Source organism: Notechis scutatus, chromosome 3 (genome assembly GCF_049901735.1).
Source record: "Notechis scutatus isolate UNSWTSFEM ecotype Mainland chromosome 3, rNotScu1.2, whole genome shotgun sequence".
Taxonomy (NCBI): domain Eukaryota; kingdom Metazoa; phylum Chordata; class Lepidosauria; order Squamata; family Elapidae; genus Notechis; species Notechis scutatus.
This window is the reverse complement of record NC_142011.1, coordinates 35,881,462-35,905,219: the sequence shown is the minus strand read 5'-3', so window position 1 is coordinate 35,905,219 and position 23,758 is coordinate 35,881,462. Positions and strand designations below refer to the sequence as shown.

Here is a 23,758-nt window from a genome sequence, read left to right as displayed (position 1 = left end):
AGAATTAGAAGTAGAGAGACAAGGGGGTAAAAGGGGAGGGAGAAGAAGAGAGGGAAGAAAGAAAGGAAAAGAAGTTCTAAAGGACAGAAACAAAATATAGAGAAACAGGGCCTATTTAGAGATAATGGGTGAAAATCTAATGGAAAAAGGGATTCTGCAAAGGTACATAAGATAGTATTGTTAGAAATAGAAATAATTTCAGAAAATATGAAACAATGTATAATTAAAATGTTTGATAAAATAGTTATCGTAACTTAGTGGGATGCTTGTCAATAAATAAATGTAACAAAATGAATACTTAATGATTTACAAAACATATGTGAAGAGAAATAAGGGAAAAATTAATTATGGAGATTATATGTGTCTTTAAGGAAGTATGATATTTAATTGATAAGAAATGTTAAAGATGTTAAGATTTTAATGATTATTAATGATAGAACTGAATTGGAATGGAATGAGGGTTTATAATTACATATATTTATAATCCTTTTTTTTAAAGAATATAATGTGTATTATAAGAATGTACCAAGCAGAATTCGATTGGAAGTTATGTATTATGTATTATATTGAAGGTCATAACCTTAAGGTATATATTGAAGTTTAAATAAGAGTTGAATGGATATAATTAAAAGATATAAAGGTGTCATACTCCAATTAGTAACTACAGGAGAAAATTTGTTTAATGAGAAAAGATAATATGAAATTGAAACAGGCAAAAGTATAAATATAATGATTTGAATTGAGATGAGATAATCAAAATAAAATTGAGAAAATTAAAAGAGGGGAAAAACTATATAGAAAATGTAGAATAGTATAAGATATGGAATAGAACACAAAAATGAGCATGAAATTGAGTTTGTGTCTGTATAAAGAAGTTCAACCCAGGACCATGCTATTTTCAAAAAAGATGTTTTACTTGTATTTTGTGTGTGTGAAAACCCAAATAAAACTTTATTAAAAACAACAACTGTTCTTGGGAGAGTTTTTTCTCCAGCCGAAGGTAACTGGACATAGGGGGCAAAGTTGGTGGTATTAAAGGGACTTTTCTTACTTATGTGACTATGTTGCCTTTGTGCCACACCCCTTTGGGTCATCACATACATACAGCTGAGTTTTGGTATACACACATCTAAATTTTTAATGAATTTGGTACAAATATGGAATTGATATTCATTAAATGCATTAATGAGTAAGCAAATTTTCATCAAATGACATCAGTTCCAATTTGGACCAGTTAATAGTGTATCCTACTATTTTATTGAAGGCATCTCTCATCTGCATCAGAATTGCCATAGTACAGATAGTCCTCAACTTACAACAGTTCTCTTAGTGACTATTCAAAGTTACAACAGCACTGGAAAAAGTGAATTATGACCGTTTTTCACATTTACAATCATTGCGGCATCCCTATGGTCACGTGATCAGAATTCAGATGCTTGGCAACTGACTCATATTTATGACGACTGCACTGTCCCTGGGTCATTCTGACAAGCAAAGTCAATGGGGAAGCCAGATTCATTTTACAACTGTGTTACTAACATAACAACTGCAGTGATTCACTGAACTAATGTCTTACTTAGCAACACAAATTTTGGACTCAATTATGGTCATAAGCCAAAAGAATCTCATTTGCAAATAAGAATGTCATTTGCATTTGTATTCAACTGAGTTATGCACTACTCCATAGAACTCCCTATCTTGTCTAATAGCACAGGCCAAGGTTTCCATGCAGATATTAAAGAGCAAGGGTTAAAGTGGACACCCTTCTCTAACTTATCTAAATAGTGGTAATAGGAGAAAACATACCATTAACTTTTATTTTAGATGTGGGTGACCTATATAATACCTTGATACATTTTATGAATGCCAGGGAAACATTTTTTGAACCATTTAATGATAAAATTACAAATTTTCCTTTATTCAAGTCTTTTAAATCTACAACTACAGCCAGTCCTCAACTTATAACTGGTTGCTTAGCAAGCATTTGAAGTTACAACAGAGTTTGAAAAATCTAATTACAACCCAGATTTGAAGTTCCAATGTCCACCCCTCCCATGGTCACATGACTTCATTTTGGGCGTTAAGCAACTAGTCTGCATTTAGGGCAGTTTGTAGCACCCCACAGTCATGTGATCACATTTACAATGTTCTTGCTGGAAACTGGTATTTACATCCAGTTTTGGGCAAACCCACTTCATAGTGAATAATGGATTCACTTAACAACAGCAGATTCATTATTATTACCTTTATTGTCAAAGTACAACATATGTACAATGAGATTGGCTGAGCCTCCCTTCGTGCACCCCACCCCCAACACAACTCACAGTGAGGACAGAAGTCCCTAATCCAGTCCCAATCTTATGTGACTATGTGACCTTGTTGCACAATGCACCGGCCCCGCAAGTCTATCATACTATGTTGACATGAAGTTATTTTCCATTCAGAAGTCTGACAGCCCACGGGTAGAAACTGTTCTTCAGCCTGTTGGTGCAGCTGGCTATGCTTCTATACTAGGAGAGTGAAGAAGTGCTGACCAGGATGTGAGTTATCCCTAAGAATTTTCCTCACTCTTCTAAGGCAGTGAGCCCTAGTGATGTCATCTAGTGGTATCAGGGAACAGCCCACGATGTTTTGTGCTGTGTTCACCACCCTCTGTAATGTCTTTCATCCGTGGCTGTCAAGCCAGCATACCACACTGTAATGCAATATGTGAGGACGCTTTCTAATTGAGAAAGTCCAGAAATATTTCACAAGAAGAGTTCTCCACTCCTCTACTCGTTGTAGAATACCTTATGCCACCAGACTTGAAATTCTAGAACTAGAAAACCTTGAATTACGCCGTCTTCGGTCTGATTTAAGCATGGTATATAAAATCATACATTGCAATGTCCTACCTGTCAATGAATACTTCAGCTTCAACCATAACAACACAAGAGCACACAATAGATACAAACTCAAAGTTAACCGCACCAAACTTGATTGCAGGAAATACGACTTCAGCAATAGAGTGGTCAATGTCTGGAATACTCTACCCGACTCTGTAGTTTCTTCCCCAAACCCCAAAAACTTTCACCTTAGACTGTCTACTATTGACCTCACCCCTTTCCTAAGAGGTCTGTAGGGGGCGTGCATAAGCGCACCAACGTGCCTACCGTCCCTGTCCTATTGTTTCTCTTATTCTTCTTTTATTTTTCTTATATATACCCATTTCATGTATTCACAACTATGTATACACTTATACTTATTATCTTGTAAACAATTGGCAAATCAAATAAATAAATAAAATAAAATAAATAAATTGTGGACCAGTAAAAGGAGGTCATCAGTTGTTGTTCCACTTTATTCTTTCACAAGACACTAAGGAAATGGAGTCTCTGTTGGGCCTTTCTGGCCATCTGGGTTGTGTTGATTTTCCAGGTAAGATCTTTGCTGAGGTAGACTCCCAGGAATCATTCACTTAATAATTGCTGCAAAAGTCAGGCAAGGTCACATGGTGACCCACTTTGCAACTATCGCAGCTTACTACCAAAATTGCAGGCTTGATTACATTCATAAGTCAAGGACCAACTATAATAAGTCTTGGACATCATCTAGATAAAAAACAAGGAGACTGTTTCTGATATTCAAAACAGAAAACATCTACCTGCTTCTATTACCAATAGGTACGCTTAAAATGAAAATATTGCAAGGAATGCCAGAAAATGCAGGTACAATGCCATCTTGACAGAAGTTATTTTGAGAAGAATCACCACCTTGACTCTGTAAGTCACCTGAAGCAGGTACTTTGTAAGTGCTTTCCCCAGAACTGCATTACACAGAGCAGGTTGATAAACTCCAGTATTCTGTGCTTTCTGAAATCCATTTTGCTAGAGGCCCTCTCTGTTCAGCAAATATTTAATCTAAAAAGCACCCCATTGAAGAAGCTGATATTCTTTATGCGGATTATCACTTGAAGGCTATATTTACTCTCTCATAGATTTTGGTCTGAGAAGCCAGATAAATATTTTAATTTTTTTCAGTTGTAATTTCTAATACAATAAAGGATAATAAATACAACACACATAATCCAAAACTCTTTGGGACCTTCTATCACTTTTAAGAATATAAAGAGATCCTAAGACCAACATGTTTGAGAGCCATTGCATTAGGATATATTTTTGTGCTGGATCCTTCAGAGCAAAAGGAAGCTGCACACACGAGATACTGTAAGCTGATATATTGATTCTGGTCAAGTTATGCAGCTCTGTGGGACTAAACTCTCCATTTCTCATGCATGGGTATTTTTTCTTTCTTTATCACGCAGTGTAACCTAATCTTTAGGAAAAATTGTACGCTGTGTGAAATATATGGTTTGCATAGTAGGAATCTCTAGGCAGAGGCAAAAGTTTTAAAACCATCTCCCCTAGCAATATGTTTTCTAAAATCCCTCAAGAAGAGTTTTGTTTTAAATCCATTGGCACCACTGAAGTGTTTTGCTTTGAAGAAAAAATGTTGGAAACAAGGCTGGAGGAAAGAGTTAAACAACATTGGAAGTTTTTAAGAAGAGATTGGACAACCATTTGTTTGAAATGATAGAAGGTTTCCTGCCTGAGCAAGTGGTTGGACTAGAAGATCTCCAAGGTCCCTTCCACCTCTGTTCTGTTCTTTTCTGTTCTGTTTTCTTTGCAAGTGGCAATATCAGTTAAGCGTCACACTAAACCTGAATGTCCTAGTTTGGTTTGGTTGCATGAACCCAGCTGCTGTGGTTTGTAAAGCATGATTTGTGCTTTTTCAATAAACCACTGTTATGCAAAACATGATTAGCATGATGTATCAATCCAATAGTTTTTATTCACATTTATTAGAAAACAGGTACTATTTATTAACTTTTGACTGTTAACTGTTCTTGAAACAAATCCATAATTTATATTCTTTTCCAACTTCTGCAAAGTTTGCAGCTCTTTTAAATAAATGTATTGGTATAGGCTAATAATATCTAAATCATTTGTTCTCTGGGTCCAAATCCATCAGAGTAGCTGCACTCAAAGAACACCAAGGCAGGATTAATGCATCATTGTTTAGATTCCAAAACAAGACATTTCCAAAGTTGCCTTTTCCTTTTAAGGGAACATTGCAGTGGAGTTAAAGTTCAGCAATTGCCAGCAATTACCAACAGTACTCGTACTTTCGTATGTTTAAGGAGAAACTAGCTCCATTTTAGTTTGTCAAAACATCTGTGATTAATCCTAAAGGACTGCTTCTTTTTAAAGGAAGTGCAGGGGCAAAGAATGGAAAGTTTGTGCCAAGAGTTATAAGACATGGTGAACCTGGAAGACATTTTCTGCATTCTCAACATGGCATCACATATAGGATTGCAAACATGAACAAGGCTTTAGTGTTATAATTCTGGGTTGTTTATAAATTGACCAAATTCAAAAGCATCCTTCAATCTTTAAGTATGGTATTTAGATAGCCTAGGAATCAAGCTTGTTATATATAATATATTATAACAATAGTTGTATTTGTTCATTCATTCATTTAACTTGTATACTACTAATTCCCACAGGATACCCTGCGGTTAATGTTGCTGAACAGATTTTTAAAAATCTATAATAAATGTTCTTAAAACAGAGAAATATTAAAAATTAAACAAAATCAGCCATAATAAGAACACCTTAATAATATATACATTCAGATTAAATGGCACCAATCAGCCTACTAAAGCTTCATTGGAAGAGCTGAGTTTGAACATATTCATTGGAAGAGCTGAGTTTGAAGGGTCAAAATTACAATTGCAACACAAATTTATCTGTCTATCCATCTCTTTCTCTATCTTACTATTGTGTAAATTATGTGCAGATATTAAAAACAAATCCCAATACTTGCTAAGATTTTTAAAGAATCAAATAATAACTGGAAAGTGCAGACCAAAGAGGAGCTGTATTCTAAAGCTGCTTATATCAACCAGTGATCAACGAAAGAGAAAATAGCAAATGATCTAAAAAATGGAAAGCTAACTCCATTTGGTAATTGTGATTTATACAATGAAAGTCTCATAGGGGAGCCTAGATATATATCAGTATTCTGTAAATTAATTTAAAATAGTGTTGAAAGTCCTCTCAAAATGTAATCTTATTCTTAGATTAATCTTAATTACATTTATTTTATCCCTAAACTCAAAGAAATTCTAGGCTATCTATCTCTGTTTTCTTTCCCTTATATCATAATGGGTAAGTTCTGGTTTACTGTTTGAGATTTCTTGGGGATTTTTATATCAATCTTATTCTTCTCAAAAGCATTGATATGGCAGTGGCCTGATGTGGTAATGAAATAAGATGTTCTAACATACTTTAACTCAGATCATCTTATGAATTTTATGTTCTTACCCCTACTCCAGTAGTATTATTATTTGCAGGCATTCCAATTATATAGGCAAGAAATTTAAAATAATGGGAAAAGAGGTTCAAAGTTTAAGAAAAGTAAAGTCAAAATGTGCTTAAGAAACTTCGAAGATTTTCGGAGCATGAAAAAAATTACAGTGGCTGGATTTTGATTGTTCAGTGTCATGCAAGAGTTTTAGTTAAAATCTGATTTTTATTCAAATTTGACAGCCCTTTATTACATATAAATCCTGCCTGAATTTGATGCACAATAGTTTTAAGAATCAGCTACAGTATAATCTAAAAGACAAAGTACCTCAGGGGAAAAAATATTGAATCAGTACAGTGTAACTATTTCTTTCCTTGCTTTGGGCAATGCAATGTGGATGGCAAGACAGGTCTTGAATAGCCAAGACTCCTTGCAACTTAATTATTAAATTAACAAAAAACACATTTCTAGATTCACACATTGTACCATATGATAATGTTAACTGACAATGGAATAGGCTAGTCAAGGTGAAACTATGTAATTATAGGTTATATTGACACAATCAATCAACCTACCATAACTTTATGGTCCAGTGTTATCATGTGAATTTAGAAAACTAGGTTAATTGAGAAAACCAGAGCTAAATAAAAAGTATAACACAGTAACTGCCCTTTTCCTTTTTCTTGAACATCAAGAAGGATTGGACTGCAAATTGGGGAGAGGGAGAAAAGGATGGTGGTGTAATGGTCTAGTAAGGCTATATTTGCACTTCAAATATGTAAATAACCATTAGACTGCAGCAAAGAGAGGAAAAAATATTTAGTGATCCTCTGGATGTTTTACTTCAGGTACATGAAATCATAAACTGTCTACCCTGGAATATTTTGTTTGTTGTTCCTAACCATGAGCAACTCTAGATACTTGCAGTGCAAATAAGGCTAAGTAATCTCAAACTAATTACAGAGATTCTTCTTTTCCAAAAATGGAACTTGTTTATTTTGGTATATAAACAACAGCTTAAGGCAAACTCTATTGAATCATGTGATCTGTTATTTCAACTTCTTTAGGACAGATGGCCTTTTCTGTAGATTTTCTTGAACCAGAAGGTAAAGAATCATTGCCTCCTGTTAATGCCAATAATGAAAATCCATATAAGCCTGGGAGATTCAAGTCTAATACTTTAGTTAAGCTATTGTTACAAGGGAATGGACAACTAGATGTTATGTTTAATACGTCGTGATTCCACTCCAAAGGGCAAGTTTATTGACCAGAGAATTTGGCTTAATCCATCCTAAACAACTGTCTCATGAGAGTTCTCTCTAATTTTCAACAGAAATAGCAAAACATAATTTAAGTTCATAAATGGAAAATAGTCTTTGTAATTTATTTGCTGATTCTTTTAACAAAATAATGGTTCTTATGTATCTATTGTATAATTTATGTGCCTGGTTTGTGGAATTTTATTGGATATTGACAACACTGACAAGTTTTGACATTCTGCTGTTTTCCAACTGCCTCTGCCATCATTTTAGTTTTTGTTTAACATTCATTAAGCAGCACAGTAGTTTTGCAGGAATATGAATACAATATGCCAATGGTTCTTAAACAGGAGATAATTAAGCCCAAGTGGTTAATTTGGGTAAATCCTGAGGGTCACAGAGCAATGTATAATTGCTTCTTTGTGAGTCAAGGATCCAGTTTGGGACTCCCATGAGACACTTGTATAAAAGTCTGGATGTAAAGGAATTATTGAGTATTGGGGAAAAGGTTAATTGTGCCAATTTAAGGACCACTGCAATATGCAATAAATAAATAAATAATCTTTGTAAAAGATTATTGTTTTGTGGGAATTTTTCTCAATTCTCCATTGCATTTTGTCATCTGAGAAGCACTTGCCACCTTTCCTGTGTTATTTTATAAACAAATGAAATGAAGTTATATTATGTAATCCAGAGCAGCTGATATTAGAGCGACGGCTGTAATTCTAGTAAATGAAGGCAAACATACATGTTCCAGCATAATGTTGCAGGATCACCATGCCCAGAGCTTTAGCCTTCTGAGTTTTCTGATTTGTGCTGGAGTACATCCTCTGAACCTCAGAAGACAAAATCTCTGGTCTAGTCTTCAGAGCTTTTGGACCTGTGCTAGAGGCCATCCTCATGAGAATGGGCTCCAGCACAAGTCTAAAAGCTCAGAAGATTAAACTTCTGGTCCTGGTGACCGACCCAGATTGGATCCGTAATTCCAGTGGCAGACTGAATTCCTATTTACTAAACTGGCTAACCTCATTTTCTACTCTATCTATTCATTTGATCTTTTGAGGGGGGGTGTCCACTTATAAAACTGATCACAGAAAGGATGCACATTGTGTGTTTAATCGTGCTTCTCCTCAAAATTCTGGCTGTCATGGTAAAAAGCAGAAAGTGCAGGCAGCAATACCAATGCACAAGGTAAAGCAGTAGGATCAGAAGGCTCCAGAGTTCAATAGTGATGCCCCTTGAGCCCTTAAAGTCTTTGGCAAGCGATCCATATGTTATTCTTCCAGTTTTAAAACATGCTGCCAATTAGTCACAACATTCTTGACTAATGCCAATTATTTATTTTGGCCCAGCTCTTTCTGGTTGTGGAACATTATGCTCATTTGAGGGGGTACCTTATGCCCAAGTATTTTGATCTAAGGATCAAAATAGAACACAGCTTGTGCAGCTGTATTTCCTCAGTTACATCAAGCCCAAAATGGGAAGTGCAAAATTAAATTTTAACAGTAAATGAACCAAGGGGCTTCCTCAGATAAAATACTCAGTTTCTGTTCTGACCCAAACCTGGTTCCAAGAGAGCAAACACAAGACAAAGGCAGCAGTATAACCTTTTTATGTTTCAGCTAAAAATCCTGTTTCTTCACAGATAAAAGGCTGCTTTCAACTAATTAGTTCCGACAAGAAAGAGCCTTGCCAAGTTTTTTCAAGTCTGACAAAAAACAACAGATAAGAAATAGTTTACAAGAGTCTTCAAATACCAACTGTAATGTCCACAAGGCTGAGTTCAAAATGTCTTTGCCTTCTGCAAAGTATGTTAGTTCACAGCTGGCTTTTATCATCTTGAACGTGGGGCCATTACCATGCAGCCTTACTCCTGAGTTGCCCGTGCTGTTGTAATTGCTCTTTCCTCTGAGCAATCTTTCGTGCACGCGCACTTGGCACAGGCTCCTCGAGAACCTCCTCATCACTGCTGCCAGCCTGCACAATCTCTGAAGGCAGCAGTCCACTCCCTAATGGTCCTGGCCCCTCATCTGAGTCCTCGCTCTCCTCAGACCCTCCGCACCTGCTGCCAGCTACATACTTATTTGTTTATTTAGCGACTGTTGCAGAAAATATACACCAAGACTAATCTTGGAATGCACACAAAATATTCTCTAAATCACTGACTTTCAGCATAAATAATTTTGTAATTTTGGAGAATATGTTTTTGTAAGTGGTGTGGGGCACCTTTCAACTCTAAATATATCATTTCTGCAAAGTATTGAGTTATTGCCCATGATTGTCCACTGTTGCTTGATTATCTGTGGTTGCCTGTATATCTTGCAATTCTTGCAGATTCACTGGAGTTAGTTCCTCTAGGATAACATTTCTCAGCCTTACCAATTTCTTTACTTGGACTTGGACTCCTAGAATTCCCTAGTCAGTAAGGGGAATCCTGGGGGTTGATGTCCAAATATTAGCAATATCTTCAAATTGTTAAGAACCAATATTGAGAAACACTGTTGTAGAGGTTTCAGAAAAGCAGCAGAAAGCCTAGTGAGTGCTAAGTCTAATGAGTATAGTTTGATCAACTGTGTGATTGATCAGCTATGTGATCAATAACACTATGGAAATTGACTATGTAGGATTGTAAAACAAAAGCCTTTTAATTCTTACTTGATAAATGGAGGAAGAGCAGCAAAATAAACAGACAGACATAGGAAGAATAACACTTATATGGTTACAGTGAGTAAAGACAATGAGAAAAGTTCACAGCAGGATGGTTCAATCTGGGGAAGATTATTGTGCATGGTGGTGTCATAGATGACATTTTAAGAAAGAGAATTGTACTTTTTTTTTTGAGGCAAAAGAAATCATTGCTAGGGGAAAGCCTGTTTTACTTATTGTTATGACTTATAGAGTATATAAACTGCCCTACAAAAACACTTGCAATTCAGCTTTGCAGAATTAATAAAAACAATGCAGGAATATTTGGTCCCAAACTTATTGATAGTAAAGCAGAGGTGGTATTCTGCAGGTTCTGACCAGTTCTGGAGAACCAGTAGAAGAAATTTTGAGTAGTTTGGAGAACTGGCAAATACCACCTCTGACTGGATCCCTCCATCTATTCTCTGCCTCCCAAGTCCCAGCTGATCAACTGGGTCTTCTTTAGTTGCCCTGCACAGGAAAACGGAGCTGGAAAGCAGGTTAGTGGGGTGGGGAGGGAATGGAGATTTTGCAGTATCCTTCCTCTGCTATGCTCACCAAACCACGCCATGTCCACCAAGCCATGCCCACAGAACTGGTAATAAAAAAAAATTGAATCCCACCACTGTGACGTAAAGCATTTTAAATTTCATTAAAATGGAAGAACCGGCAGCTAAAGTTTAAATATTTCTGAACATGGCATATTTGATGAACATGGCTAAATGATGCATTCTGAGATCAACTATTTTGTGGAATTCTGAAAGAAACATCTAAAAAACTCAACAAATCTAAGATTTTCAGGACATTTAATTTTTAAAAGAGCAGCAAATTGTGATACAGTATCCATGAAAACTACTGGTAAAGTTACAGTAAAGCTTTAGTCAGAAATTAAATCAAATGTGAATAAACTTGGCAATAGCATATAGACAGACAATAACAAGTAAAAATTAGCTGTGTTATCATTGTGGCAATTATTTACGCATACAAGCTGCATGCAGATTTAAACGAAAAATCTGCAGAAAATGAAATAAACTGGAATATATTGATGAGCCTCTCATACAAAACAACAAACCATTTTCTAAAAATAAGCAACCAGAATATTAATTAAAAGGAGTGCAGTAGTGTATGGCATAAAGTATTTGATAATGAAAACGAATCTGGGAAAATAACCCTAAAAAGCTACAGCATAAAAGATGAAATGAGACCAACAATGTGGCTCATCCCAGAAACAGTAGTCAAAATATATCATAGCAATCAAACACTGGTTCTGCATTCTCAGGAAAATCACAGCATGAATTTGAGCAGCATTTCAGAGATGCTAAATTAAATCCATCAGTGTACTGAAGAAAGGATTGTCCCCAAGCATTTTATCTGAAACTCACCTACCATAGTTAAGCAGAATAACTTAGATCCTACAAATCTTAATGAACACCTACCACCACCACCAGCATATCAGGTTAAAAAGTCATCACATGTAGTTTGCCCCTTGCAAGAATATGGTTTTATTCCATCATCCTGACAATTTTTCAAATACCTTCCCTCAATATCTTAGCATTTAGTATCCATCATATTTATACCAGGGGTGGGATTCTACAGGTTCGCACCTATTCTCTAGAACCGGTTGTTAACATTCTAAGCAGTTTGGAGAACCGGTTGTTAAAAGAAATTACTGGCCTAATCCTGTAAGGAAGGCAGGAAGGAAACATTCTGGTGTTGCTTACAGAAACTGCCTCTTCGTTGACCCTTATTACATTCTTGGCAGGACTAAACTTCCTGTCTCAGCAACTTCTCTGGAGGTTTTTTTTCCCCTCCTTTGCTGGTACTTTGCTTGTGTGGAATGACCATTCAAAGTTGCAATGGCACTGAAAAAAGTGACTTATGACCATTTTTCACACTTACGACTGTTGCAGAACCCCCACAGTCAGGAGAGGCCAGGCGAGGAGATATGTGCCCCAATGTGAGTGTTGAGTTGGCCACACCAAGCCAGTCACATGACCACCAAGCCACGCCCACCAACTAAACCACACCCACAGAACCGGTTGTTAAAAAATTTGAATCCCACCCCTGATTTATACAGATAGTCCTTGACTTGCAACTACAATTGGGCCCAGAATTTCTGATGCTAAGCAAGGAATTGTTAGGCAAATTATGCCCAATTTTATGACATTTTCTGCTATGTTTGTTAAGCGAATCACTGAGGCTAAGTGAATCATGTGATCATTCAGTGAATCCAGCTTCCCTTGTTGCCTCTGCTTGTAGGAAGACTGTAAGAAGGTCACAAATGGCAGTCACATGACTCCACAACCATTGAAAAATACATGCCAGTTATGAAGCACCTAAATTTTGATCATGTGACTGTGGGGATGTTGTGATGGTTATAAGTGTGAGGACTGATCATAAGACACTTTTTAAACTGTTGTAATTTCAAATGGTTTCTAAACACTGTAAATTTAAAATGCTGTTATAATCTCAAATGATTGCTAAACATGGTTGTAAGGTTGTATCAACTTCTACCTTTCTCCCAATTCATAACTGAGTGGAACTTCAGCATAAAGCATCCCAATTGCAATAACTGGTATAGTTTGCCCAATAGCTACCAATTCTAGACTTCTTCTGTGACACTCTGTGCTAACAACTCCACTGTTGTATGCAGTTTTTATTTTAACTAAGCATCTGTATAACTAGCTTTAACTAATATTTGGAAGTGGCAATAATATTAGCTCTGGTTTTCATTGACTGGCTGCTGGTTTTTATTCTACTAAATCTTTATTACTGCATTTATATCTTGTTTTTTTTCTGTGAGCTCAAAATGACATGCATAAGATCATTCTTTCTTACCAAGTTTTGTTGTTATTCTCCCCACTCACAAGGAAGCAAAGGCAACGGAGAAGAAGAAAGAGGCAAAGATTCTTGAAGACAAACGTAAGGAGCCTTACAGCAGAGATCTGAAAAAAAGTAGAACTCATGATCTGATAAAGGAAGGGAAAGAAGAAGAACAGGTCCAGAAGGGAAAGGATGAAACAGACAGCAATAACAAAATGGGACAAGCCAAAGAGAAAACCGGTAAGGATGAAAAAAGGTTTTCCAGAGAGAAAGAAAAATCCATGGCGGCAAATAAAAGTGTAACAGGCCAAGTGAGAAGGGAAGAAAGGGGTAAACTGCTAAAGAGCAGGTCAGTAGATGATACAGGAAGAGAAGAGAGGACAGCAGAACATAAGAAAGTGCCTGGGTGGGACAGAAAGACTGAAGATAAAAAAGAATGTGAAAAAATAGGAGAAAAAAAATCAGCTTTAAAGCCAGTCTCAAAGAGAGATGATAAAAGAGAACCCCTCAAAGCAGGAGAAAAAAGTTCAACTACAAAGCCAGGCTCAAAAGTTGACAATGAAGAGAAACTCTTAAAGGATAGTAAAGGAATTCCAGAGACAAAGGTACCAATTTTAGAGCAAGAGGACATGATCCAAGAGCCTTCGGATAGCAGCCCCTCTAAATCTGCAGAAAGTTCTTCAGGCCAGAGCAAGGAGGATGAAGCCACCAGCATCTTTGATGAACCCTTGGAAAAGATCAAGAATAATGACCCAGAGATGGTAGAAGTTAACGTCAACAATTCTGATTGCATCAACAATGAGATCCTGGTACGCTTTGCTGAGGCCTTGGAATTCAACACGGTGGTCAAGGTCTTTGCTCTGGCCAACACGCATGCTGACGATCATGTTGCATTTGCCATTGCCATCATGCTAAAGTCCAATAAGACACTGACAAGCATAAACCTAGATTCCAATCATATCACAGGACAAGGAATCCTGGCCATCTTTCGTGCGCTGCTGCAGAACAACATTCTGACGGAGCTGCGCTTTCACAATCAGAGACATATTTGTGGAGGGAAGACCGAGATGGAGATAGCCAAGTTGCTGAAAGAGAACACCACATTGCTGAAACTGGGTTACCATTTTGAATTAGCTGGCCCACGCATGACGGTCACAAACCTGCTAAGCAGGAATATGGACAAACAGAGACAGAAACGCTTACAAGAGCAAAAACAGGCCCAGGAAAAGACAGAGAAGAAGGACTTCCTTGAGGTGCCAAAGGCACGCTGCTTGCCAGTTGGCTTACCAAAGATTTCTCCAAAACCATCCCCCAAAACCTCTCCCTGGTCTTCCCCTAAAGTTCCCCCTAAGAAATCTGGCACCCCAGATGCTCCTCCTCCCCCACCCCCACCTCTAGCCCCTCCACCTCCCTTGATTAATGAAAACTTACGCTTGTCCCTTTCTCCGGCCACTCAGAGGAAGATGGCGGAGAAAGCACTTCCTTCCCAGGAGAAGAATTCCAGAGATCAACTTCTGGCTGCCATTCGCTCTAGCAACAAGAAGCAGTTGAAAAAGGTACATCATTACAGCACTAGGCTATAATGTACACATTGACAGAACCTTGTGGTTTATATTCCATATTTTATGGACAGTGTTATATATACCTCTAGCCAGAGTTCAACAATACAGTTATAAAAAAGACAATAGCTTCTTGCTACATGTGAATCAAGAAACAATCAGGGTGGTCAGGCTGGGATGCAGCACTTGACAGTTATTGCAAGGTTCAGTAAAGCTACCACTTTGATAATGCTAGTTATGTTAATGCTTACTTGCACATAGTCACCTCACATTTCTGTGTCTAAGGATTGGAACATTTTTCCATCATTTTTGCAAGGGCTACATTCCTTAGGTAGTTACTAACATCTCCTGGTGGAGTTTCACACACAAAAGGCCTCCATTTAGCAACACTGTGGGAAGAGGAATAGCTAAAACATCACCTGTGTTTATCCACTTATTAAGATCATCAGACACCACTATCTTCTGGAGATAAGACAGACAGAAACTGAGACATGATGTCAGGAACTTTTAGGTTTCTGCATCTGCCTTTAAATTTACTATTCTCAACAGACAAACCCTTTTTGACAAAGCTATTTTAGGACTAATCTAAATTAGGATGTGCTTTTTAATAATAAGGCTTTCTAAGATGGGAGGGAGTCACAAAGGGATGATGGAAGGGAATGAAAGAGGAGATATTAATTCGCTTGTTTGTCTGATGAACTGCTGTAACCTTGAGTTGCTATTTGGATCTCCATTAGATGCCTCTAATTTGAGAATGTGTACTAAATTCATGTCTTATTTTGGCAGGTGGAGGTTCCCAAGTTACTTCAATAGTAGGGAGAGGAATCTTGGACAGTGGAGATTGCCAAGGCTGAATCATTGTGTTTGTCTTTCGGGTGGCTGTTTACATAAGAAGAACGCAACAGAGCAACAGCCTGCCCTGTGTTAGTTCCAGATGAACTGTGTTCTCTATGGGATTAATTTGGATACAAGAATTAAATGGATTGCCAAAAGGCGTTGTTATCAGGAAGAAGTAATATTTATTTTTAGTCCTTTTTAATAACAAAACTTGTTTTTCTCCTGAAAAGAAGGATCTGCAGATACGGTATATTTGGGCTTTTTGTCTAGTTTTCCTTGTGGGAGCTCAGAAAGTAAAGGGGCAAATGTGATCAACCTTGAAGAAGTCTGAATTTCGGGTATTTCTGCTTATCTCATCATTTCCCAGGCAGCAACACCGTAATCGCTTGCCACTAGGAACATCTAAAGAGCTACACTGGAGCAGTAGCATCATGAGAAGGTGTCCAGCATACTGTCGGTACAAGAAGACTCTAAATGGAGCTATGTCACATTTGTGCCCATTGCGGCTTGATTGAAATGGCAATGTCATGTTCTGTTTTGCCTGTATACTGAAGCAGGAGGGTGGGGGAGAAATCATGGAGGCAAAACTCATTGTTCAATGTCTTTGTGATTTCAGGGATTCCATTTCTCTGATAGCAAAAATCAAACACAGGTTCCTATAGGTGATGGCTTTTTTGGTGGAAAGAAATGGGTATGTGCTCCACATTTGATTGCTAAAGACTTGTCATGGTGGCATGATGTAGCCGTATGCAAAGGCAGATGAATGAACTGCATTACTGCTGGGTCTGGGGCTCTGCTGCTTCTGCTTCTGAAGTAAACGACAGTTTCCCAATTCATTTTAGATTTTACAATACTTAATCTTAGAATTCATATAGGAGAAAAAGAACAAGCTTAGCTGTCAGTGGGAGGTAATGGAAAAGGCAAGCAGTCCACATATATAACCAGCTGAACTTTGGAAACTCATATTTGAAAAATTCAGGAGCATCTTTAGGGCTTGGGACAAACAATCAGTTTGAGCTTTAATTAATTAAGTGAGCAATAACTTAGAAGATCACATCAAATATCTGTCAAGACATTTATTTACTATAGACATGGGAATAAATTTGGGGACCCGAAGGTTTTTGTAACACTTTTTAAAACTATGCTGATTTGTGGAAAGAAACACTCTCACAGAAGAGACATTGTTTTTGAAATGTCCATCAATAAGCCATATTATGTGGACTATGAGAATGCTATGTGCTCCATCTACTCTGTGTCAGCTTCCTTTCCTTGCAATCTCGGTCTTCTTTCCCTCTAAATGAATCCCAGTTTCATTGATTATATTTTTAGCATAATAACTGTCAAATGCTGATAATATGTGGCTACCTAGCATCACAGTGTGGTTGGATCATATGGGCGTATACACCCTCATAAGTCCTGATGAAGGGAGTACCCATAATATCATGACATGTTCCATTACTGGAAGTTTTTAAGAAGAGGTTGGACAACCACTTATTCAAAATGATATAGGGCAGGGGGTTCAACTAAAAAACCTCTAAGCTCCCTTCCATTTCTGTTACAGTAGAGGAATGGCAGCAATGGTTTTAGAACATTGTTGAATCTGTTTTCAGTCTCAAGAAGTAGCATGTTTTTCCCACGTGGTCTTCCCCCGTCTAGCTCTTCTGTTTTTGCTGGCTACACATCCCCATTCATTGGTCATGCTAAATATGACAGTGTAGCCCAACACTTCTACAGGATAGCAGGTTTGTGGGATCAGTTTTGAATGAAATAGATACCATAAACAGCATGAACTGAACAGGAAGCACCAAATACTTGACCTGAAAAAGAATGTAATAGACAACAATATTAAAGGGACTTTTTTTTTGTCCTATGAAGGGTAATGAAGAAAGAGCAACTCCATCATCAAACCAGTATAGCTACCCGGTAGGCTCAATAATTTCCTGTATCTAAATCCAAGTATTGAATTCAATTAATTTCTGGCTTGGGTTGTAAATTAAAACATATTTTTGCATTTAAGTGACTTTAAGAGGTTAATATGTTTCATGGCTCACACAAAATGCCAAAGTGTATCTGAATTGAGACAATGCAGGGTTGTGTGCAAGTGTATGCAATTACACGTTTTTCATCTTCTTTCCAAATAAGGAAAGCACTGAAGAAATCTCAGCAGCCTGATAGAAAGCAGCAAGAATTCGTAGCTATTAACAAAAGTACAGTTCCCTCCCCCAGATTGCACGTCTTTGTATTTTCAAAAACAAGTGGCATACCTACCCAGATATGTTGGTTCCCATTTTCCAGCATCTCCAGCCAGAATGACCAGGCTAACTTACGGAGATCATGACAACTTAACAACGACCTTCTTGTTCTGACCAAATGAACAAACGGACAAGCAGTCCTTGTTCACATTTGTGAAATATCTGAAGAGATGTTATGTACCCTTCAATTCTCTTTTAACAGGCAGAGGATAGAGGAAAGGTATGCTTGATGAAGAGAAAGGTTTATATTTTCATCAAATTTGCAAAAATAATGGACGAAAAAAGAAAACCAAGAGACAAACCACCTGAGCATGATCTCAAAATGCAGACATTGTTGCCATTTTCAACTCTGTTTCTCTTGAATTTTGCATTATGTATAGCATTACCTGCACTTTCATTAATAAAGCTCACAAAATGGCCCCACTGTGAGTAATGAAACATTCTGGGTTCAAAGGCTGTGAAACCCTTCAGATGTGCTAGTTTGTACAGAAAGTACAAACTTGATTGATGTGTGAGCTGGACCCCTTAGCGTACCTAAAACCCTTCAATGGAATCATTTCCCAACCTGTCTCCCAACTGTTTACAATTATAGCTGTTTCACAATGGGTAATATGGTTATGATTGTTCTGATCACTGAAGCCAGATTTCTTATTTTAGATTTTCCATTTCCTGGGTCATTTTGGTTCTAAAACCTGAGAAAAGAAAAAGGTTGCTCTAACTACTGACCAGAGTATAGAATTTTATATGTACATGTTTTATTGTGATAAATTATCTAGATCTTTTTTTAAAAAAAAGATGCAGAAGTATAATAACCAGGAACTCAGGATTTGATGATGCCTTTTAATTTAATTTAAAGCTGCTCAAAATTTAGCCACAATATGTTAATGCTAGCATTAGAATTAAAAAGTAGAAACTTTATATACGTAGATTATAGTAAGTGTTTGTACAGGATATTGTCACAGAAAAGATGAAGTAGGAGAAATCCTTATATCCCTGTAGAAATTGCAGTGCATGGGCAAATCACAAGGGCAAACTGATTAGGATAAGGGACTTTTGGTGTATCTCCTCAGGAGATGAGCACTGATGGTTATAAATTGTTCTCTGCACAGAATTTTAAGAAAAGCCACTGGAGTGGAACGTTCCTTTTTGCATATAAACAAGAACCCCTCCGTGTGGTCTGAATGTGCGGGGCGCCATGCCAGAGGGAAGTAGCTTCTCCCTCACTGCCAGATCACTGGGTTGCTGGCCAATACTGCAAAAACTGAGGATCCGACTGAGTCCAAGGCAGCTGAGTTATTTCTCTGAAGCCCAGAGAAATGTCTATATTTGGGCATTTTGCATGGACTAGCCCAAGCAAAGCTTCATTCCTTTGCACTCCACAAAAGTGGGAAGCCTTCCAGCTGCCCAGAACAGCCCGGAGAAGAAAAACAACGCCTGGTTCGACACAGCTCTCCCTTAGCCATTCACAACCCCATCTTTTCTTTATTGGTTTCCATTCTCGTAGCTCCTCTGCCATTGTCGTTGCATGTGCATGTGTGTTTATTGTCAACCAATACACATTTGCTATTGAAATATCTATGGACTTGCTGCTGTCACAGATGTCCCTGATTTTGTAAGTTTGCACCACATTTGGCAAATGTGCTACAGATAATTATCATGAATAATCAGGAGAGGCTGATGCTTTCATGATACACAAATGACAGATGGTATGAAAACAATTCCATATCTTCTGAAGTTTGATTTTCCCACAATTTGGAAAGTATTTTTTTGTGTATGATTATAAAAAGCTGCAGTCTGGCTTACTGTTTCTTACTCACTTTCTGCACAAGGTCATGTTGCTTACCATGGGTCTTGGGGTTGTCAATGGAGCAGGGGGAAGTCAACAATTATGCTGAAAGTGCCCAGGCTTATTGAAGCCTCACCCCCTTTTTCCGTGTGTGTGACACACAGTGTATGCCTGGGAAAAGGGGTGGTCTATGATTTCCTGATCATGTTCACCATTTTGACACTGTGGACCTAGTGATGAATGCATGCAGGTGTGTGCATATGTGCATATGCTTATAATTAGTCTGGCCAATCTGTTAAGGGTGAGAGTCCAGATTGATGATCGATCTGGTAATCCTAGAAAAAGAAGGAAAAGTGAAGTTTGTGGCTCCTTCCTTGCCTCTGTATCTGCAGGGGGAGGAGTTCCCTGCTTTCTGCACGGCAAGGCTTCCTCTAAAAAGAACAAGTGGAATTCCAACGTAATTTACATCAGAAGCAAAGTCTTCTGGAATGTGTGTTATTCCAATGCATTTTATCACATGACATTACATTTATAGTTCCGTACATCCAAGTAGAGTAAAGCTGAAATGTTTGGCCCCAAAAGATACTTTGGTATCTGAAGTATACTTTGGTATACTTCTTCAATACAATTGGACAGAATGCTATAATTTAATTTGGATGCACAGTGCCCATTAATCCGGTGTAGCTTAGGCAGGGCTGAACAACTATGGAAAAATTATACATATTAGCTTGAAATAATGATACTTGGTATTCTTGACTGAAAAACAGGCTTTTGTTTTTTATAGTCTCATACTGTACCACTCTTACATCAGAGTAAGTATATACTGTTTAATCATTCCCCACTCCCTTCCTCCCTGAAAGAACAACCCAATTGAGCAGTAATGGCAAGAAGCTGGATTGTTCAATGTAGTTCTTCCTGAAAGCATGAAACAGAAATGCCAAATTGGCACAAAGCCCATGCCAGGCCTTCATTCCAAACAGGCGTTCTTAATTGAGACGAGAGCAGAAATTGGATGATAGGCAAAGTTTTGGGGCACTTTGTTTATGTTCTAAGCATTAGAAACAGAATGGGAAAGTTAAAGCACTGGGTCTTGCAATCATGATCAGAAAAACCTATGTGGAAAGAGTGAAGCAATGGATTTTAAGTGGGCCATGAAGACAGAATACTGAAATTGCTAATGCCTTAAACCGGAAGAGCTCTCGGCTCTCTGTTAGCTGGTTTTTCAAATCAGCACTGAAGTGAATGAAAAAGAGTTTGGGACATTGGTTTAAGAATGCCCTCATGTGGCAAGATTTTTACCTCATATTATCAAGAGACAAATGTTGCTTTCAAGTGAATAGTTCCTAGTGCTACTACCTGCAATACTTTTGCAAGTATTCCATCTTTTCCTCCAAAGACACTTTGGAAGAAAAAGAATATAAAGACAGTGGGGAAAGTACTCTGACACTGTGCATATGATCCCATATTTTGTAGCACTTGATGTTGGAGAAGATTCCTGAATCCTGAGATACCATGAGTAGCCAAGAAAACAAATTAATGGGCCATCAAAAAAAGCAACCCAAAGCAACTCATTGGAGGAACAAATGACCAGGCTCAAATTATTCTACTTTGGACATATTATGCAAAGACAAATACTCTGGCTCCAATACTGGGAAAGGAAGGTAGAATGGATGATCAGCAGCAAAGCAGATAGAACTGTAGCAATATGTACCATTGGGAGACCTAAAGGACCGAGTTGGGGATAGATTGTCATTGAGAAACTCTTAAGTTATCCTAACAGTTGAAAAGTATCTGATGGCACATAACCAATACAAATACATTTTGTAGCAAGGAAAGATTCTGGCCACAGAGCCTCATGAAATCTGCTAAGCATAGCAATCATATGATACAATTCATTTGTGCAGACATTATTACAATAAATTTAATTGCAGTAACATATGTCTTCAGAAAGAACACACAGACCCATGATTATGCAGAGATGATTAATTCATTTAATGGTTTTAAGGTATTTTAATAGGCCAGCCGTTATTAAGGTCTGTAATTTCTTTAGGATACTCTTAGACCTGTCTTTGGAATTAACGTAGTTTCAAGAAAGCAATGCTATACACACACCTGGAAACAAGTCCCACTGAACATTTTTTGGAAGAAAAAGAATAATGTAGAACTTTTCTACATTGTGGAGTAGAGCTGAGGGGGGAATGATTGATTCTTTTATGTGCCATTTTCTGGATCTGAATAATTTTTTTAATAATACCTACATTTTAAAAGCCGCTTTAAATTTTTTTTTGAAGTGGTAGTGTAAACTATATCTGTTTTTTCCCAGGACATAACTGGATTCCACTGCTACCTGCTCCATCTCGTCAAGAATAACAAAATTCCCAAACTAGATCAGATGAGTTGATGGTAGTGGCACCTGATGGTAGTAAGAGGTGTTTTGCTCAATAGTCAGGAGGGCACCTCCAAGCTATTGGAAAATGGCAAGGTCAGGTGCTCTGCTCTGGTTGCATTCTGGTGGGCAGAAAGGAAGCAGATTGCAAATGTATGTATCTCATTTATAAACTGCTGCAGTCTCAACATCCCACACATAGAGAGGGCTCCATCCAAAATATGGCTCAGTATCTAAAACTATAAGAATCAGAACATGTCACTCAAGGGGATGGCATTACTGCAATTTTTAACTAAGTACTCTTTGCCTCCGCCACGAAAATCATAACTCTTCCCCAATAAAACGGAAGAGGCGACTTAGATTGAGTATGAAAACTGCCCATTAAATTCAGCTAAAGCTAAGATGAGGGCAGTAGTCCAATTTTGTCCGATTCAGAATTTTAAACTAAATTATGCCTTGTTAGTATTTGGATAGGAAACCGCCAAGAAATCCTAAATCCACTTGCAGACTGGAGCGGAAGGCTGCAAAACGTCTTCGAAGAATGCAACAGCAGGCCCTGCCTCTAACGTTACCGTGAAAAACTGCATTACATTCGTGAGCATCCACACCGCTCCTAAGCACGCGTTGTTTACGGAGCTGTTACAGTAAGTCGCCTCTGCTTCCCCGAAGATCGCCTCCGCCAGAAGGCGAAAGAGCGGCGGCCGAAACAGCGGGGTGGGCCCGGCAGCGTCTCACGACGCCCCCAACGCTTTCGGCTGGCTGGAGTTCGGGGCCCAAAGAAGAGAGCGAGGAGGCTGGCAAGAGCCAAGCGGCTGGAGACAGAGGCGCCCTGAGGGGACGGTGCGGAGTCGGAAGCGCGAGTCGGACTTCATCCAGCAGGAGGTCCGGAGCGCCATGCTCTGCTCCAGGACGAACAGCTGCTCTTTGGCGCCGGGTCGCCAGCAGGAACACCATGGAGCACAACATCTGGTGGCGGATTTGGAGGCAACCAACAAGACAGCGGCGTGGACAAGAGCCTCTGGCTGGCCCGAGGCCCTCCCCGTTCACTCCACTCTTCCCGAGGGCAGCCGAAGGGCACTTCTGTGGTGCGCATCCCCTGAACACGTGACTGTGAGGCGCCATTAGAAGTTGGGGCAGGTTGATATACATCTATCTCAGAGTGACAAACTTTCCTGCCTCCCATGCAATGGTCATTCTACAGGCTACATCAAGAAAGATGGCTTTGTTCTAGAAACACCAGTCTAGTTATCTTCAAAGCCCATCATCTCTGGCCGGTTGCAGTGTCAGCTACAGATCATGGGAATTGAAGTATTTGGAGGGAGCCAGGATTAGGAAGGCTGTTCCAACGTGAAAGAGAAAAATCATATTTGGAAATTCTGCAAGTGAACAACTGTTCAAACCTTGGATTGGGCCGAAATGTTTTCTGAACACCAAAGGTCTTGATCCAAAGGGAAACTCACGTTTCTAAGGCAACCAGACTATTATTCAGTATTTGAGATATACTAGATAGGATGATCTGGCATATAAATTAACTAAGGAGAAATTTTAAATTTAAAAATCAGCAAAACATACTGACTACTGATTTGAAACATTATGGCTCTTCGTTCCCCTCTCTGGACACCCTCCTCAATGCATTGGAAGCAATGAAAAAACTTGTTTTCTTTTCTCTGTGTCAAATATTAACATTTTCCTTTATTTATTTATTTATTTTATTTATTTATTTGGCAAAGGCAAGTTTATTTCTCTTGTTAAGGAATTATTCTAGGACTACCTATCCACTAACTATACAGCCGAAATAGAAGAAATACACACAAACACACATA

General features: G+C 38.2%; 1 protein-coding gene across 3 annotated transcripts in view; it reads left to right on the top strand.

Annotated features, from left to right (window-relative positions):
- Positions 1–18,182, top strand: part of LMOD1 (leiomodin 1) — a 33,616-nt gene extending 15,434 nt beyond the window's left edge. For 2 of the 3 annotated variants that reach the window (XM_026680853.2, XM_087959512.1), the window contains 2 exons: positions 13,163–14,671; positions 15,461–18,182. In XM_026680853.2, coding sequence (XP_026536638.1) covers positions 13,163–14,671; positions 15,461–15,487 — 1,536 coding nt within the window. In that variant the 3' untranslated portion in view covers positions 15,488–18,182. The remainder of the gene's footprint in view (positions 1–13,162; positions 14,672–15,460) is intronic. The other variant, XM_087959513.1, reaches the window with a different exon arrangement.
- The last annotated feature ends 5,576 nt before the right edge of the window (positions 18,183–23,758 follow it).